At 43.3% G+C, this 17,410-nt stretch overlaps 2 protein-coding genes and 1 pseudogene across 2 annotated transcripts; 1 reads left to right on the forward strand and 2 right to left on the reverse strand.

The window, feature by feature from the left end:
* Window positions 1-422: 422 nt before the first annotated feature.
* slc25a17l (solute carrier family 25 member 17-like) lies at window positions 423-6,760 on the reverse strand. The gene is made up of 9 exons (XM_064987020.1): window positions 6,412-6,760; window positions 6,132-6,192; window positions 5,797-5,863; window positions 5,302-5,456; window positions 4,962-5,078; window positions 4,723-4,868; window positions 4,544-4,639; window positions 4,261-4,343; window positions 423-4,110 (listed from the first exon to the last, which is right to left on the reverse strand). Exons 1-9 carry the CDS (start codon window positions 6,484-6,486, stop codon window positions 3,963-3,965), a joined length of 948 nt encoding a protein of 315 aa, XP_064843092.1. The 5' UTR covers window positions 6,487-6,760; the 3' UTR covers window positions 423-3,962.
* Window positions 6,761-7,137: 377 nt separating this feature from the next.
* anks4b (ankyrin repeat and sterile alpha motif domain containing 4B) lies at window positions 7,138-16,864 on the forward strand. The gene is made up of 2 exons (XM_064987019.1): window positions 7,138-7,447; window positions 14,987-16,864. The coding sequence occupies exons 1-2, from the start codon at window positions 7,287-7,289 to the stop codon at window positions 16,146-16,148; spliced, it is 1,323 nt and encodes a 440-aa protein (XP_064843091.1). The 5' UTR covers window positions 7,138-7,286; the 3' UTR covers window positions 16,149-16,864.
* On the reverse strand, window positions 12,343-14,041 carry LOC135554836 (zinc-binding protein A33-like; annotated as a pseudogene).
* Window positions 16,865-17,410: the final 546 nt, after the last annotated feature.

Genomic DNA, 17,410 nt, shown 5'->3' on the forward strand with positions numbered 1-17,410 from the left:
TACTGGTCATATCATTCTGAACATCCAATCTACATCCATCGCCTACTGTCTAGGCTAAGCAGGTCACATACTGGTCATATCATTTTGAACATCCAATCTACATCCATCGCCTACTGTCTAGGCTAAGCAGGTCAGATACTGGTCATATTATTCTGAACATCCAATCTACATCCATCGCCTACTGTCTAGGCTAAGCAGGTCAGATACTGGTCATATCATTCTGAACATCCAATCTACATACATAGCCTACTGTCTAGGCTAAGCAGGTCAGATACTGGTCATATCATTCTGAACATCCAATCTACATACATAGCCTACTGTCTAGGCTAAGCAGGTCACTGGTCATACTGAACATCCAATCTACATACATAGCCTACTGTCTAGGCTGAGGTCACATCCATATCATTCTGAACACAATACATAGCCTACTGTCTAGGCTAAGCAGGTCACATACTGGTCATATCATTCTGAACATCCAATCTACATACATAGCCTACTGTCTAGGCTAAGCAGGTCACATACTGGTCATATCATTCTGAACATCCAATCTACATATATAGCCTACTGTCTAGGCTAAGCAAGGCAGCAGATTATGGGTTGTATGAACTACTGATTTTAAGACATAACAGATTTGACTACTGATCAGCACAGTCAGTATGTGATGTGTGTCATCCATCTTTACAGTGCTATCAGATCTGGTCCACCACCATCGCTAGTTCCTAGGTTTGGAGGCACTTAGCATAAAAAAAGTACAGGCTCAAGAATTCCAGTGAACAATGACAACAATGCATGAAAACATTACATAGATTTCTAAATGCTGCAGTGAAATTATAATTAGCACTGCCAAATGTACATGTATTGATTCTTCTAGTTGGCCCATTTTCATTTAACTAGTTTAGATTTGAATATAAACCCCATCATGTTCTGTGCAAGTTAAGTAGACAAGATATATTTCAAGATAGCATAGAAAATGTATACTATGCTTTTCAAATTGGAAAAATGTTGATCCAATCTAGAGATTAAGATTATTTATCTAAATGTAAAACATATTTAAAAGTATTTATCCAATTTCTCTATAGACAAACATTCCTGGCTACAGTTGTGTGAAACATGACATAACACTCATCTTATAATGACACCCTAAATAAATAAAAGTAGCCTTTTGTCTTGCAGACATTCTTCGAGGTTAAACTCTTATGGTAAACCAGTATTTTAATAATAACTAGGGCCCAGTGTTGTTCCTTGTTAGGTGGTTGGGGGAAACTTGTTTTAAATAAGAGAAGCATTTAGAATAATCATTATTGTATTCTGAATTAAATCATAAGACTGAGAAATGGTTGACTGGCTTCATTAAAAAGGCAATACAAGGTAAATATTTCAGGAGTAAAAACTGGAATCCCCTTCCAGTACGTAATTGAAGCAAAGTTTTTTCTGTCCTGTGCCAATAGTGCGCAGATGGCCAAGCAGATCAAACTTAGGCTATTCAGCACATACAGTTGAAGTCGGAAGTTTACATACACTTAGGTTGGAGTCATTAAAACTTGTTTCACGCACTCCACACATTTCTTGTTAACAAACTATAGTTTTGGCAAGTCTACTTTGCGCATGACACAAGTCATTTTTCCAACAATTGTTTGCAGACAGATTGTATCACAATTACAGTGGGTCAGAAGTTTACATACACAGTCGACTGTGCATTTAAACAGCTTGGAAAATACCAGAAAATGTCATGGCTTTAGAAGCTTCTCATAGGCTAATTGACATAATTTGAGTCAATTGGAGGTGTACCTGTGGATGTATTTCAAGGCCTACCTTCAAACTCAGTGCCTCTTTGCTTGACATCATGGGAAAATCAAAAGAAAATCAGCCAAGACCTCAGAAAGAAATTGTAGACCTCCACAAGTCTGGTTCATCCTTGGGAGCAATTTCCAAACGCCTGAAGGTACCAGATTAATCTATACAAACAATAGTACACAATTATAAACACCATGGGACCACGCAACCGTCATACCGCTCAGGAAGGGGACACGTTCTGTCTCCTAGAGATGAACGTATTTTGGTGCAAATCGAAAAGTGAAAATCAATCCCAGAACAGCAGCAAAGGACCTTGTGAAGGTGCTGGAGGAAACGGGTACAAAAGTATTTATATCCTTAGTAAAACTAGTCCTATATCGACATAACCTGAAAGGCCAATCAGCAAGGCAGAAGCCACTGCTCCAAAACCGACATAAAAAAGCCAGACTACGGTTTGCAACTGTACATAGGGACAAGGATCGTACTTTGTGGAGAATTGTTCTCTGGTCTGATGAAACGAAAATAGAACTGTTTGGCCATAATGACCATTGTTATGTTTGGAGGAGAAAGGGGAGGCTTGCAAGCCAAAGAACACCATCCCAACCATGAAGCACGGGGGTGGCAGCATCATGTTGTGGGGGTGCTTTGTGGCAGGAGGGACTGGTGCACTTCACAAAACAGATGGCATCATGAGGATGGATAATTATGTGGATATATTGAAGCAACATCTCAAGACATCAGTCAGGAAGTTAAAGCTTGGTCGCAAATGGGTTTTCCAAATGGACAATGACCCCAGGCATACTTCCAAAGTTGTGGCAAAATGGCTTAAGGACAACAAATTCAAGGTATTAGAGTGGCCATCAAAGCCCTGACCTCAATCCTATAGAAAATTTGTGGGCAGAACTGAAAAAGCATGTGTGAGCAAGGAGGCCTTACAACCTGACTCAGTTACACCAGCTCTATAAGGAGGAATGGGCCAAAATACACCCAACTTATTGTAGGAAGCTTGTGGAAGGCTACCCGAAACGTTTGACCCAAGTTAAACAAAGGCAATGCTACCAAATACTAATTGAGTGTATGTAAACTTCTGACCCACTAGGAATGTGATGAAAGAAATAAGAGCTGAAATAAATCACTCTATTCTGACATTTCACATTCTTAAAATAAAGTGGTGATCCCAACTGACCTAATACAGGAAATTTTTACTAGGATTAAATGTCAGGAATTGTGAGTTTAAATGTATTTGGCTAAGGTGTATGTAAACTACCAACTTCAACTGTAGCCACCAAACTGTCACAGCCAGCTGAGAAATCAACACCTACTTTTCAAGAGCAGTAACAGCTCTCCGGAAAGGGTTTGCAGTGGTCTTAACGCAGGGCTGAAGGAGCACCGTGACATATACAGAGATTTAAATAGAATATAGCCATGTCTGCAAATACCTTGATGCTTCACTCAAGCCCTCAAAGTTCTTGAGAATATTGCTCTTCACTCGCTTGGGTATTGTCCAAGCTTGTTAAGCAAATAGTTGTTTGGCATCGTCTTTCTAAACAACTATTTGGCAAGACAACATCTAAGCCAAAAGGAGTTGGCTAGTAAAACTGCTAGTTGTTATCAGCACTCCAGGGTAATAGTGGTGGAGAAAGCATAACAAGCTTCAACTGTAATAACATTCATTCAGATATAATACAATTGCCACAGAATGCATATTCTAGAGTTATGGCACCTCCTATAAGACCATGTACAACCATTTCCAGAGAGATTCACCCATATTGGCAGCGTAGGGAAGACAGATATGAATACTGTATGTGGAATAAACCTCTGAGTGTAAGGGGAAAAGAGAGGAGGAGAGACACCATCTCTGGTTGAGGTGTATGTTGGGATTGAGGAAAGGGGAGTTGGGATGGGGAGTCAGTAGCCCAGTGGTCACCAACCCTCATCTTGGAGACAGGTGTGTAGGCTTTTGTCATAACCCAGTGCTAAGCACACCTGAATCAAGTTCCAGATACGTGGTAATATCTATAGGTCAATCTGAACGTTGAACCAGGGGTTTCATTGCTGGGCAGGAACAAAACCCGGCACACCCTGTGAGCTCCTCTCCGGGGCCAGAGTGGGTGGTGACCACTGTTGTATAGCCAGTGCAGGTTGAGGTCTAAGGGCCAGCTCACACCTCAGTGCTTCAGTTTCTTGTTGATGCCCATGACCTTGAAGGTGGCTGCGGTGATCTTCTCATACACCACAAACATGAGGGCTGCCGTTAGTACCGTCTGGAGCAGTTTGGCCTCCAGGCCTTTGTATAAGCCCAGCACACCATGCCTCCTGCAGGGGAGAGGACAGGGAGGGAACACGGCGATGGATCAACACAAGACATACTCATTGGCACAAGACGGTCTGAAAGTGTCCCGCCACATTGCAGTAGTCAGACTGCTGAGACGCAAGAGTTCCATTGTGTGTGTGAGATCTACTCACTTGATTCTGTCCATAAGTAGGTAGACTATGTTTCGGAGACTGCCCAGTAGACCTCCCTTGCCCTCAGCTTTGTGCTGCCCAAACTGGGGGGATAGAAAGACAGTAACTTAATCAACAAAATGAGCTGTGAGTACAGGAAATACAGACTTATTTTACTGAGCAGTACATAATCATGATATCAGACACAGTTTGATGGGTAACGTTGGGGAAACACTGCTATGAGTGTTCAGTTAGCAGGTGTGTGCGTTTAGAGATACACAAGTTTGCATGTGTATTTCTTTACCCTGAGAATGGCCTGGACGGTCTGCAGGGGATACGTCGCCGTGGTAGCTATGGCCTTGGCCACAGCGCCAATGAGAAAGATCTCTGCTGATGTAATCTAGAAGCAGACAAAAACAAAACAAAGGCTTAAAAACCTTCAGCATGACTGACACAGTTGGCTCCCTCCTCTCCTTACCTCACCTTCCTCCCTCCTCTGCCTGCTCTCCTCTTCATGGCTTCATAGAACATGAACACGACTGCAGGGTTGAGTACCAGCACCAGAGAAGGCAGTGTACCATTCCAAAGAGTCCCCACTCCCTCCCTGGCTATGATCTGTGAGAAAGCATCTGCAATCGAAAACACACATTGTATGATGATAGTAAGTCACATTTTATTAGTACTGAAAAGAGACAGTGAATAACACAAATAGACACACACACCAAAGATGCCTCTGTAGTGGGTCTGCTGGAGGTCTTCGTTCCTGAACTTTGCCCCCTGCAGCTTGAGCCGGGTGTTGACCACCCACATGGGCGTGGTCAGGAGCACGTTCACTGATCCTGGGGGAGAAACACACAACTTGGGCAACAGAAAGACATTTAAATACATTTCAATATGGAGGTCAAATCAACTTTCTTCAATGAATCTCTCTGTTAATCACCTCTCAGACTCCCCTTCCCTAATATAACTACATCAATGACTTAGAGTCCATCAAATTAGGTGGCAGTAGGTTGATAGTGACTTAGCCATTACCACTAAAAGGTCCCTGTTCGGTCCTCCTACCTGAGATGAAGCCCATGAGAAGATCTTTTCCCGGTCTGGACCGGCCTTGATGACCCACCATGACTTTCTTCAGCGTGTTGAAGGTGTAGAAGTAGACAAAGTTGGAGCAGCACAGACTGGAGATGACTGGGAACCAGCCTCTGTACAGAGACAAACTGGGAGGGGAGAAAGACCAGGGAAATCCACAAAGTCAGTCATTGGGCCATGGAAACCCAGGACTAGGAGTTTTTCCTGTGCATGTGATCTGACTGGGGAAAACTCCTGGCCCAACACAAAAGTAGTCATAGAAATACAATGGGTGGAATGGACATTGCTTTGAACTGAAGGAATGGCCATTCTACTAATCTATTCTAGATCTATGGGTACAACAGCCCAGTGAAAGCCCGTATGCGGTGGTACGAGGCCAGCTTTCCTTTCCAGTCAATTGATTTGACGCAATCTAAGGTGGATTATAAATTGTAGTAAAGTAGGTGTACAGTTCCATACAATACTCACAGGCCTTCCTCCTTTGCTATTTCAGCCAGGAGAATGGCAGTCGATTTGGACTTCCGATTCTCATCCACTGCAACAGAAAACGAAGGCAGAAAAGGGATTGTCATTTTCTTACATTATTGTAACATTGGAAGTAGTCTGCAGGTCTGGTATGCTCATGCAATGGTAAGGTCTCTCTTGTCAATGCTTCCACTTCTATATATCCATCACTCATTTCCTTGTGAACTCACTGACCCTTGGGTGCAGAGTCCAACGTTATAGCAGACAAGTATGGCCACACTGACAACAAAGATGGTTATCAGCAGTCAGTATGTACCACCAATTACTCTACAACTCACCCTGAAGTCTGATCCTCGCTGTATCCAAAGGAAAGAAGACGGACATCGCCGTCATGCTACCCTAGAAGCAAATACATTATGATATATAGAATAGACGGGTAGTTAAACCTAAGTTACACGACAAAATTCAGTTGATACAATCTGACACAGTATGCTAACTAACAAACTAGCTAGAGGCACCGGTTGTAACATTTCAGTGTAGTTATTCGAACGTTTTGGCATTGTCTTTATTATTAAAGGACTGTTCATACATAGGCAAACTACGTTGAGATGTCCTTACCACTGCACCTGCCACGGCGTGTACCAGTGTCTCATAAGACAGAAGGTTGATCGCTGAGGCACCATTGTCGGACATCTCCGATTCTTTAGGGCCGCAGAGCGTCGATCTAGTACAAATCGGTCAGCGACTGCAGAGCACCCTGTTCAAACAACCGGTGGTTGAGTTTCTTGCGGTGAGACTGGTTGTGGTGGAGTACGTTTACCTGCTGTCATTCCATGATGAGTGCTTGAGTGGCTTTTGTGTACTCTGACAGTGCCATAAATAAGTCAAATTTCGTTGTGGAGATTTCTGCTTCCTAATAACTAATTTTGGTGGTGCAGTCAGTCAGAGTTCAGAAACGCCCTAAAGGGCGATACTGCCATCTACTGGAATGGAGTACTTTAGACCACCTGAGATGTGTGCGGCTTTCTTTTTGCGCTGAGTTCAAAAGCGCGCCAAGCCAGGTATGGCCACTGTCCTGTTTTATGACCTCGTGACATTTTATGAATTAAAAAAAGCCTACTGATATATGCACAATTCATTTAACATATTTTGACTATATATTGTCTCTGTCATTGCCATTCCATCATTTAGCAACATGTGACTAGGCCTATACAGTAGCCTAATAACTTCTCTCAGCATATCAATTGTAGTTTCTTGAATTTCCTCAATGGGACAGCATGACAAATCCCAAATGGACTTTGCTTTTGTTTTATGGCAGTGAGTTCCACCGATATGATGACGCCCAGCGCTCTGACCAAACCACTCACATCTCCGATGCGTAATTGTGGCGCTCCAACGCGCTGGAAGGAAGAACAAAATGCCATATTTCTTCTGCTAAAAGACGTGCCTTTTTATTTAATTTCACCGTGTAGCGTTCTAAACACAGAGTAAACATGTCTAGGTACCACAAAGCAGCGATCGATGGCTACCTGGACCTCTTGAAAGAGGCTACCAGGAAAGACCTGAATTCTCCGGACGAGGACGGGATGACGCCTACGCTATGGGCTGCTTTTCATGGACACGTCGAGGCCCTTCAACTTATATGTAGCCGAGGGTGAGTGCAGTTGATATTCAGAAGTCATAGCCTACCTTCCCATACCTACAATCCCAAAATATTTTAAGTGGCATATTAGCAATATATATTGTGACGTTTTTACAATCACTAATTCCAATCAATTGAAACCTAATTCAGAAATGATTTTTCTCATATTAGTTAACTGATTTAACCAAGTCTAAACTATTAGAATGTGAATTTATTTGGACCTCTTTTAATTTAATTTACCCTATGTATGTTTAGATCAATTAACTTCTAATCCAATGAAAAAATAGCAGAAACTCTGCTGACTCTGCCTGACATGACGAGGAAGGATAGAAGCTATAGGTTATGGTTTACCTTTTGACCTCTTCCTAGTCCTTGTCCATTACTGTCATTACCTTGATGAATTCTTCCTGGTATGAGGACGGATATTTCCAATCTCAAATCTACATTGATGAGTTGCTAAAACACAACAATAAAGGAATCCTCCAGTAACCTACAAAATAGTCACAAAACCTATAGTACCAGTCCAGTGAATACTGTAATATTTTATCTCCTTTAATATTGATGACATGTTTTGTTGGGAGGGATGCAGTTGGAGGATAAAAGTCCGGAAGTGGCCTAATGCTGATCCTATTCCCAGCACTGCTGCTCGTTCCCAAAACAAATACTTGAACGAAGAGCAAAGGTGGTCTTTATTGTTAATTGAAGTGATAGAAGGAATGCCCATCACCTCATTCCTGATGCCCATAAACCTACTAGAGACTACCCTCATTAAGGATTTATAGGTGAGAGAGGTGCAGTTAGTTGTGTCACATGGGTTTCAACCTCACAGGTTTCTCTATCAACTTAAACCACCGTCCTCAAATGGTGACTGAATGCCTCTGAGATTTTAACTATATTCTACAATGTACTGTATGTCCATGTCACATTTCACCCATGTTATTTTTGTGCATTAGACATGCATGCCACTCTGAAACTGTCCCCCCACAGCCTTTTAGACCACATTTTCCCATAAGCAGAGCCAAATATGTAATCAGCCAAGGGGAATCATGTAATTCATGACAAACAATAGAGCCCTTCATTCCCCTAGCAGCTTTCCCCTGCTTTCATACTGCAGGAAAAAAAACAGACCTGATTTTCATCTCTCTTATTTATTTCTGTCAAGATGACAACTGACCAATTGCTTGATTATTTAATTGAATCACACAAACAATGGATTACGAAGTTTTCATAACATTGAACTCAGTGTATTTTTATAAAATGATTGGAATGATGTCAATCATACCTTTGTGATCATAGCTGCGTATTTCCATGTTGGGCGTTAGCAGTAGGATGTACTTCAACAAACTCGGTTTAATGATCACCTGTTGCTAAGATACTGCAATCGGGAGTTTTATAGAGGTCGTGATGGCACAAAGGACTTTCATTCTTAATGGCTTACCAATTAACCCATAAGGAAGGGTTGGTTTGTACTTCATGAGGATAACGTTGGTGGCAGTCCTTTTTCATTCATTTATTATAGGAATGCTATTATACAACATCAGTTAAAGACTCATTATTTAGTTTTCAAGTGTTGTTCATTATATTGTATTGTTAGATTCAGATTGATATGGACATACAGTGGGGAGAACAAGTATTTGATACACTGCTGATTTTGCAGGTTTTCCTACTGACAAAGCATGTAGAGGTCTGTAATTGTTATCATAGGTACACTTCAACTGTGAGAGACGGAATCTAAAACAAACATCCAGAAAATCACATTGTATGATTTTCAAGTAATTAATTTGCATTTTATTGCATGACATAAGTATTTGATCACCTACCAACCAATAAGAATTCGGCTCTCACAGACCTGTTAATTTTTCTTTAAGAAGCCCTCATGTTCTCCACTCATTACCTGTGTTAACTGCACCTGTTTGAACTCGTTACCTGTATAAAAGACACCTGTCCACACACTCAATCAAACAGACGCCAACCTCTCCACAATGGCCAAGACCAGAGAGCTGTGTAAGGACATCAGGGATAAAATTGTAGACCTGCACAAGGCTGGGATGGGCTACAGGACAATAGGCAAGCAGCTTGGTGAGAAGGCAACAACTGTTGGCGCAAATATTAGAAAATGGAAGAAGTTCAAGATGGCGGTCAATCACCCTCGGTCTGGGGCTCCATGCAAGATCTCACCTCGTTGGGCATCAATGATCATGAGGAAGGTGAGGGATCAGCCCAGAACTACACGGCAGGACCTGGTCAATGACCTGAAGAGAGCTGGGACCACAGAAAACCATTAGTAACACACTACACCGTCATGGATTAAAATCCTACAGCGCACACAAGGTCCCCCTGCTCAAGCCAGCGCATGTCCAGGCCCGTCTGAAGTTTGCCAATGACCATCTGGATGATCCAGAGGAGGAATGGAAGAAGGTCATGTAGTCTGATGAGACAAAAATATAGCTTTATGGTCTAAACTCTCCTCGTCGTGTTTGGAGGAAGAAGAAGGATGAGTACAACCCCAAGAACACCATCCCAACCATGAAGCATGGAGGTGGAAACATCATTCTTTGGGGATGCTTTTCTGCAAAGGGGACAGGATGACTGCACCATATTGAGGGGAGGATGGATGGGGCCATGTATCGCGAGATCTTGGCCAACAACCTCCTTCCCTCAGTAAGAGCATTGAAGATGGGTCATGGCTGGGTCTTCCAGCATGACAACGACCTGAAACACACAGCTAGGGCAACTAATGAGTGGCTCCGTAAGAAGCATCTCAAGGTCCTGGAGTGGCCTAGCCAGTTTCCAGACCTGAACCCAATAGAAAATCTTTGGAGGGAGCTGAAAGTCCGTATTGCCCAGCGACAGCCCCGAAACCTGAAGGATCTGGAGAAGGTCTGTATGGAGGAGTGGGCCAAAATCCCTGCTGCAGTGTGTGCAAACCTGGTCAAGAACTACAGGAAACGTATGATCTCTGTAATTGCAAACAAAGGTTTCTGTACCAAATATTAAGTTCTGCTCCGGTAGCGCAGTGGTCTAGAGCACTGCACTGCAGCGCTAGCTGTGCCACCAGAGACTCTGTCGGATGTGTCGCAGCCGGCCGCGACCGTGAGGTCCGTGGGGCGACGCACAATTGGTCTAGCGTCGTTCGGGTTAGGGAGGGTTTGACTGGCAGGGATATCCTTGTCTCATCGCACTCCAGCGACTCCTGTGGCAGGCCAGGCGCAGTGCGCGCTAACCAAGGTTGCCAGGTGCACGGTGTTTCCTCCGACATATTGGTGCGGCTGGCTTCCGGGTTGGATGCGCGCTGTGTTAAGAAGCAGTGCGGCTTGGTTGGGTTGTGTTTCGGGGGACGCATGACTTTCGACCTTCATCTCTCCCGAGCCCTTACAGGAGTTGGAGCGATGAGACAAGATAGTAACTACTAACAATTGGATACCACGAAATTGGGGAGAAAAAGGGGGTACATTTTTTTTTTAAATTACAAATTCTGATTTCTGATGTATCAAGTACTTCAAATGCAATTTAATTACTTAAAAATCATACAATGTGATTTTCTGGATTTTTGTTTTAGATTCCGTCTCTCATAGTTGAAGTGTACCTATGATAAAAATTACAGACCTCTACATGCTTTGTAAGTAGGAAACACTCCCGATTTTGCAGGTTATCAAATACTTGTTCTCCCCACTGTATGTGTTAATATGTATACATGTCTATAGACACTGAGTGTACAAAACATTAGGAGCACCTGCTATTTCCATGACATAGACTGACCAGGTGAATCCAGGTGAAAGCTATGATGCCTTATTGATGTCACCTTTTAAATCCACTTCAATCAGTGTAGCTGAAGGGGGGAGACAGGTTGAAGAATAATTTTTATACCTTGAGACAATTGAGACATGGATTGTATATGTTTGCCATTCAGAGGGCGAATGGGCAAGACAAAATATTTAAATGCCTTTTTACAGGGTATGATAGTAGGTTCCAGGTGCACCAATTTAAGTGTTTCAAAAACTGCAATGCTGCTGGGTTTTTTACACTCAATAGTTTCCTGTGTGTATCAAGAATGGTCCACCACCAAAAGGACATGCAGCCAACTTGACACATCTGTGGGAAGAATTGGAGTTAACATGGGCCAGCATCCATGTGGAACAATTTTGACACCTTGTAGAGTCCATGCCCGGTGAATTGAGGCTGTTTTAAGGGCAAATGGGGTGAAACTCAAGATTAGGAAGTTCTTCATAATGTTTTGTACACTGTGTAGATAAAGGTTTTTCACAATATCTGCAATATACCTTAAAAATACAGAAAACACGTTATTCACTGTTATAAATAATACATGGTAATAATCTATGAAAAGCCAACTGACATTTACTCCTGACGTGCTGACTTGTTGCACCCTTGACAACCACTGTGATTATTATTATTTGACCCTGCTGGTCATCTATGAACATTTGAACATCTTGGCCATGTTCTGTTATAATCTCCACCCGGCACAGCCAGAAGAGGACTGGCCACCCCTCATAGCCTGGTTCCTCACTAGGTTTCTTCTTAGGTTCTGGCCTTTCTAGGGAGTTTTTCCTAGCCACCGTGCTTCTACATCTGCATTGCTTGCTGTTTGGGGTTTTAGACTGGGTTTCTGTACAGAAATTTGTGACATCAGCTGATGTAAGAAGGGCTTTATAAATACATTTAATTGATTGATACAGTTTGGATTTACATTTCTCCCGAAGTTGTAAACCTCCATGCAAAAGATATAATGATAAACAAATTACAGGTCACTCAAACTGAAAAGCAAAAGTTATCACTCTCAAAACAGTTAATTTGCCTTGCTTTGTTCAAACTGTCAGACAGTGACATCCATTATAGAATCAGTCAGTGTCAGTATCTTCTACAGGAGAGATGATCATAGGTCTTATATTTTATGCTGCCATTTTTACCACAGGGTCTGGAGGATATCGTTTCTCAGTGACGGTGGAGCCGGTGAAAGAGTAGATATGTGTCCTGGCCTCCACATTGTAGATGAAGACCTGACCCTTCTCATAATCCACAAATACCCCCACCTTCTGGGGCTTCTCTCTCAGGGAAAACGAGACATGAAGATTAGCGAGAATCATGTACTCATTCCCATTCCTCAGCCACAAAATCCAGGATCCATCCTCAGGACTCAGTGTTCTCATCCCCTTTCTGTTGATGGGCTCTCTGGCCACTCCAAAATCCAATTCAGTCTTCCCCTTAACCTGCACCTCATAGTAAAATCTCCCAGAGGAAAACCCCCCTTCTCAGGACACTGAGAAAAGTATCAAACCTCTCTTGCTTGGCAGTGTCTGATGTATATTTCCATGTTCCACTTGTTTCCATCCTCAGATAGAATGAGACGGTGATGTGCCATATCAGGGTCTAGAGTCACATTCACTGAATGTTTTTGAATGGTTTCAAGATCTTTACCCCTTCCTGTTCACAACTGATTAATGAGTACAATCAGCTTCTTTGATCTGATCCTGCTCCTCAGTTAGGTTTTTCAGATGACAGTTGAGGTCTTCATTGATGCGATCCCTCTCTTGAATGAGACCCCTTTGCTCACCATGAGCTAAAATGCATTCATCTTTGACTAGAAGTAGTTCCTTGGTGAGGTTTTAATTATCCTGAGGTCATCCCACTGCTGTTTAACATGATCCTTTATATTTTAGACGGCAGATGGTCACAGATAGTCCACAGTAGAAGAAACTGTCACGCCCTGAACTTAGAGAGCCTTTTTATTTCTCTATTTGGTTAGGTCGGTGTGTGAGTTGGGTGAGCATTCAAGTTTTTCTATTTCTTTGTTGGCCGGGTATGGTTCACAATCAGAGGCAGCTGTCTATCGTTGTCTCTGATTGGGGATCATACTTAGGCAGCCTTTTTCCCCAACTTAGTTTGGGATCTTGTTTTTATGCAGTGCCTGTGAGCACGCAAGTCGTTACGGCTCGGTTGCTGTTGATGGTTTTTGTTGTTGAGTTTCACTATAATAAGCATGTGGAACTCTATGCACGCTGCGCCTTGGTCCGTTCATTTCAACGAATGTGACAGCAACCAGCAAGAGAAACACGAGAGAGCACCCCCAAAATATCCCTTAATGATTTTCATCTTCACATATGTACTTAACACACCGGAACAGCTGACGAGGAATGTGAGATTCTGTCTTCCTCACTTCATTGAGCGGGCTCTGTTGAACAATACATATCAAATCATTTTCTGTTTGTCTCCTGTTGAGTGACCTTTAGTTTGGCAGAGTAGAATCTCTCAGTGTTCCTTTATATCTCTGAATACCAACCATACAATTTGGCTCCCTTAGTTCCCTCACTGTCCTGGATAGCAGCCTTTAGATTTACGCCTCGGACCAATGGCTACCCTTCTCAGCTCCTCCATTGAGATCACTGGCTGGGAGCCAACAGCTACAGACACAAAGGTATACAAGATTTAAAATACTGAAGTGAGGTTTTGAGAAAATGAATACATGTTATAAAGCAGACTGTATAGGTTATTGCATTTGACAGAAAATGTAACCTTACCTTTAATACAGACTTCAACGGGGAGATCATCATACCTGGACTTTGTCTTGGTAAAGTACTTGATAAAACCCATCATCATTGCCTTGTACCCTGGTCAGTTTCAAGGTGTTGCATCTTTTCAGTTAGTCTTTAAACAGTGCTGTACTTCCCCTGTAGGAGACCATCTGATCCTTACAGTTGTCTCTTCAGTATTGGTAAAGATGAACAGCAGAGCCTTGGTGGGGAAGTCTAAACCACTCCACTCTCATATCCTCAGCATTGATACCGGGTTTGAGGTAGAGGTCTTCACAGGTCTAAAAAGTTGCGCATTGGATCTGTGGCTTTCCCACCCAATCCGAATTGTTTCATCAACAAACAAAAAAACAGATTCCCATTCCGAATGGAACCCAGGACAGTCAGACCAGTTCTGAAAAAGGCCTGTGGAAAAACCGACCCAAACAGACACGTGCCGGTTCGGATCCTAGAGACCCGTTCAGATCAGAGAGTAAAAAGAGAAAGAAACCTCAGACTGGGAGCTGTCAATAAATGAACACACACACACAGTGAAGGTGTAGAGTAGGCCTCCTGTACCTGAGACTGCTCTGTGGAGGAGAGGGACAAAGACAATCTGGTAGAATCACCATCATTCCAGAAAGCGATGATTACACAAATGATCAAGATGAATTCCATAACTTCAAATCAGGGAGTCAATAATGACATTTCAGTGTTTAGAAAAAAATACACACAGAAAAACTGGAATAATCTAAAAGCAAACATACCAGAGTCAGTTTTCCTAGTTGAACAAAGGCTTTCCTTCAGTGTAGCCTTGTCCATGTACTCATCTGGAGGGACTTTTTTACTTACAACATAAAACTTGTCCAACTGCATACCTTTCACACCTACAATGATGAGCCAAAGCTGAACATAAATCACAGAGATAAAACATATTTTATATAATCTTGTGTCATAGAAATGTATGATTGGTTGGTTGATTAATTGGTTTGTTGATTGACTGACAGATGTTTCTGTGTTCTTTCAGAGGGGACCCCAACAGGAGTGACATCTGGGGCAACACGCCGCTGCACCACGCCGCCACCAATGGTCACATGCACATCCTCAGCTTCCTGGTCAACTTCGGCGCCAACCTCTTCTCCCAGGACAACGACTTCCACACAGCTATGGACGTGGCAGCGTCGGGCGACCGCATGGACTGCGTGCGATTCCTGGACAGTGCCGCATCACAGCAGACCATCCAGAATGCCAAGAAAGTGGCCAGGCTGAAGAAGGAGGCCACCAAAGAGGCTGAAATGCGGGTGAAGCTGTGTGAGAGAGTCAAAAAAAGGCACAAGAGCAAGATGGATAAGATGTACCAAGGGTCAGTGTCAGAGGCCAGCACGGCATCTCCGTCGTTCTCCAAGATGGGCACCATCAACAGTGTGAACGAGCAGTTCTCCAAGCTGATCGCCTCCGATACCTCAGGCTCGCTTACGGCCCGGTCGAAGGGGACCCTCCAGAGGATATTCGGGAAAAAGGATAAAGGAACGACGGAGAAGGTGGGAAGAGATGGGAACGTCATCTTCGTCAAGCAGGAGAACGGCACCCTCTCTGGGAAGCCTGAGTTCATGGGCGTTTTCTCCGAGCAGGACGAGATCGATGAGGAAGAGGATGGAGGGATGAGAAGATTCACTGATGATGACGTTAATGACGATGACGAAGGAGGAGATGGCCCAGGAGCCAAGGAGTCCATCTTCAAACGGCCCGGCCTGGGGAACATGGTCTTCAGGAAGAACTTCTCCATGGAGATGGGGATAGAGCCCGACGACTTCCCCAGTGGGAACAATGAAAACCTGGGCTTCCTCATCCGCAGGGAGGGGTTCGACACAGAAGGGGAGGACACAGGCTTTGTTGAGGACGAGGGGGACGACGACCTGCCCTGGAACCAGGAAGAGATCGGCCTGGATGACGACCAGGATGAGGAGACCTCCCCGCTGGATGCCTTCCTCTCATCCATCTCCCTGCCAGACTTCTCACCAGCCTTCACCCGCGAACAGCTGGACCTGGAGGCGCTGATGCTCTGTTCCGACGACGACCTCAAGGGCATCCGCATCCAACTGGGGCCCCGCAAGAAGATCCTGGAAGCTGCCGCTCGCCGGAAAAGTGCACTGGAGAAACCTGGCGCCATCAAGGACAGCTTCCTGTGATGAAATTCTGATATTGGAGGTGGTTGAATATGGCTGAATGGAGAAAGTAGGATGAATGCAAGTAGGAGGATGTAGATTGACAATACTTTTGAATGAAAAGAACACTGATGCAAAGTTGAGAGTTTGAAGTGGAAATACATATCCTGGTTTTCTATCCTTTAAAGACCAATTGTTTAATCTTTCTCTTAACTTGGACTAGGAGTGACTGCAGCCCTTCATTACGTTGCTATAGCCGCCACAGGCTAAAGTTAGCATTGATTCACCCAAAACAATGGGGGGTTCGACAGGCTGGATAAGCCTGGCACTGTGACGAGATAATTGGAGATGGTTGAACTGAGCAGGAATGTCATTTAGATGAATGGAGTGGCAATAACACCACCACAACCACTACCAACCACCATCTTGCAATACCGATTCATGAAGATAGAAGGAAGAAACACTGTCAGATTTCAAACATAATTTGAGCTGCATGCTCTTTTTGGCATGTCTCTGAGAAGCACACAACTCATTTTGAGTAATGATGTAATGTAAGAGCCTATTAAGTGGAAACTGTTCTGATCTTGATTTTCTTGTTCCCTTCTTTGATGATTGATAGAAAGGAGACGATATTGTGATGAATTCAGTTGTGCCATTTTGTATATGAATTTTAATCGTTGGGATTTGTACATTGATGAAAAAAACATATGACAACGAAAATAAATAACGTTTCAAAATCAGTTGATCAATTCTTTCATGTCAGGTGCATGCATACATTTTCTCTGACTGGATTTGTTGGCACTTGAAAGTTCTGAATCACTGGTGAAGTAGATAAATACCATGCAAAACTGTAGTGTGCCATGAGTTTCTCCTTACCAGGTGACCTAACCAGGAAAAACTCTGAGCCCTGGTAATGTGAATCTAGCCTTTGTTGCCAGCCGATTAAAAAAAATATCTTAAATGTTTATTAGACACATATGATAGAGAGGCAGACGGAAGGAATCCCGGCAGGCCATGATCAGGAGATCCTTCTGACCCAGTCAACCAGGCAATGAAGGGAGGAGGAGTCCCATGCACCAGCAGTCAGCTCAGGCGGAAAGCTTTTGATTCTGGCTTCAATGGAGAGGACACAGAGAGAGGGAGAAGACAGGTTCAAGCCAGTTATCTACATGGGTTGTGTCTGGTGGACAACTTGTCATTGTCATGATGATGAAGTATCGCTTAAGTCTAAACTGTTTTCCGTATGAAACTTTATTGTAAGGCCATCCGAATAGTTGTTTTTATCT

The sequence above is a fragment of the Oncorhynchus masou genome, chromosome 14 (assembly GCF_036934945.1).
Source record: "Oncorhynchus masou masou isolate Uvic2021 chromosome 14, UVic_Omas_1.1, whole genome shotgun sequence".
In the NCBI taxonomy this organism is placed as follows: Eukaryota; Metazoa; Chordata; class Actinopteri; order Salmoniformes; family Salmonidae; genus Oncorhynchus; species Oncorhynchus masou.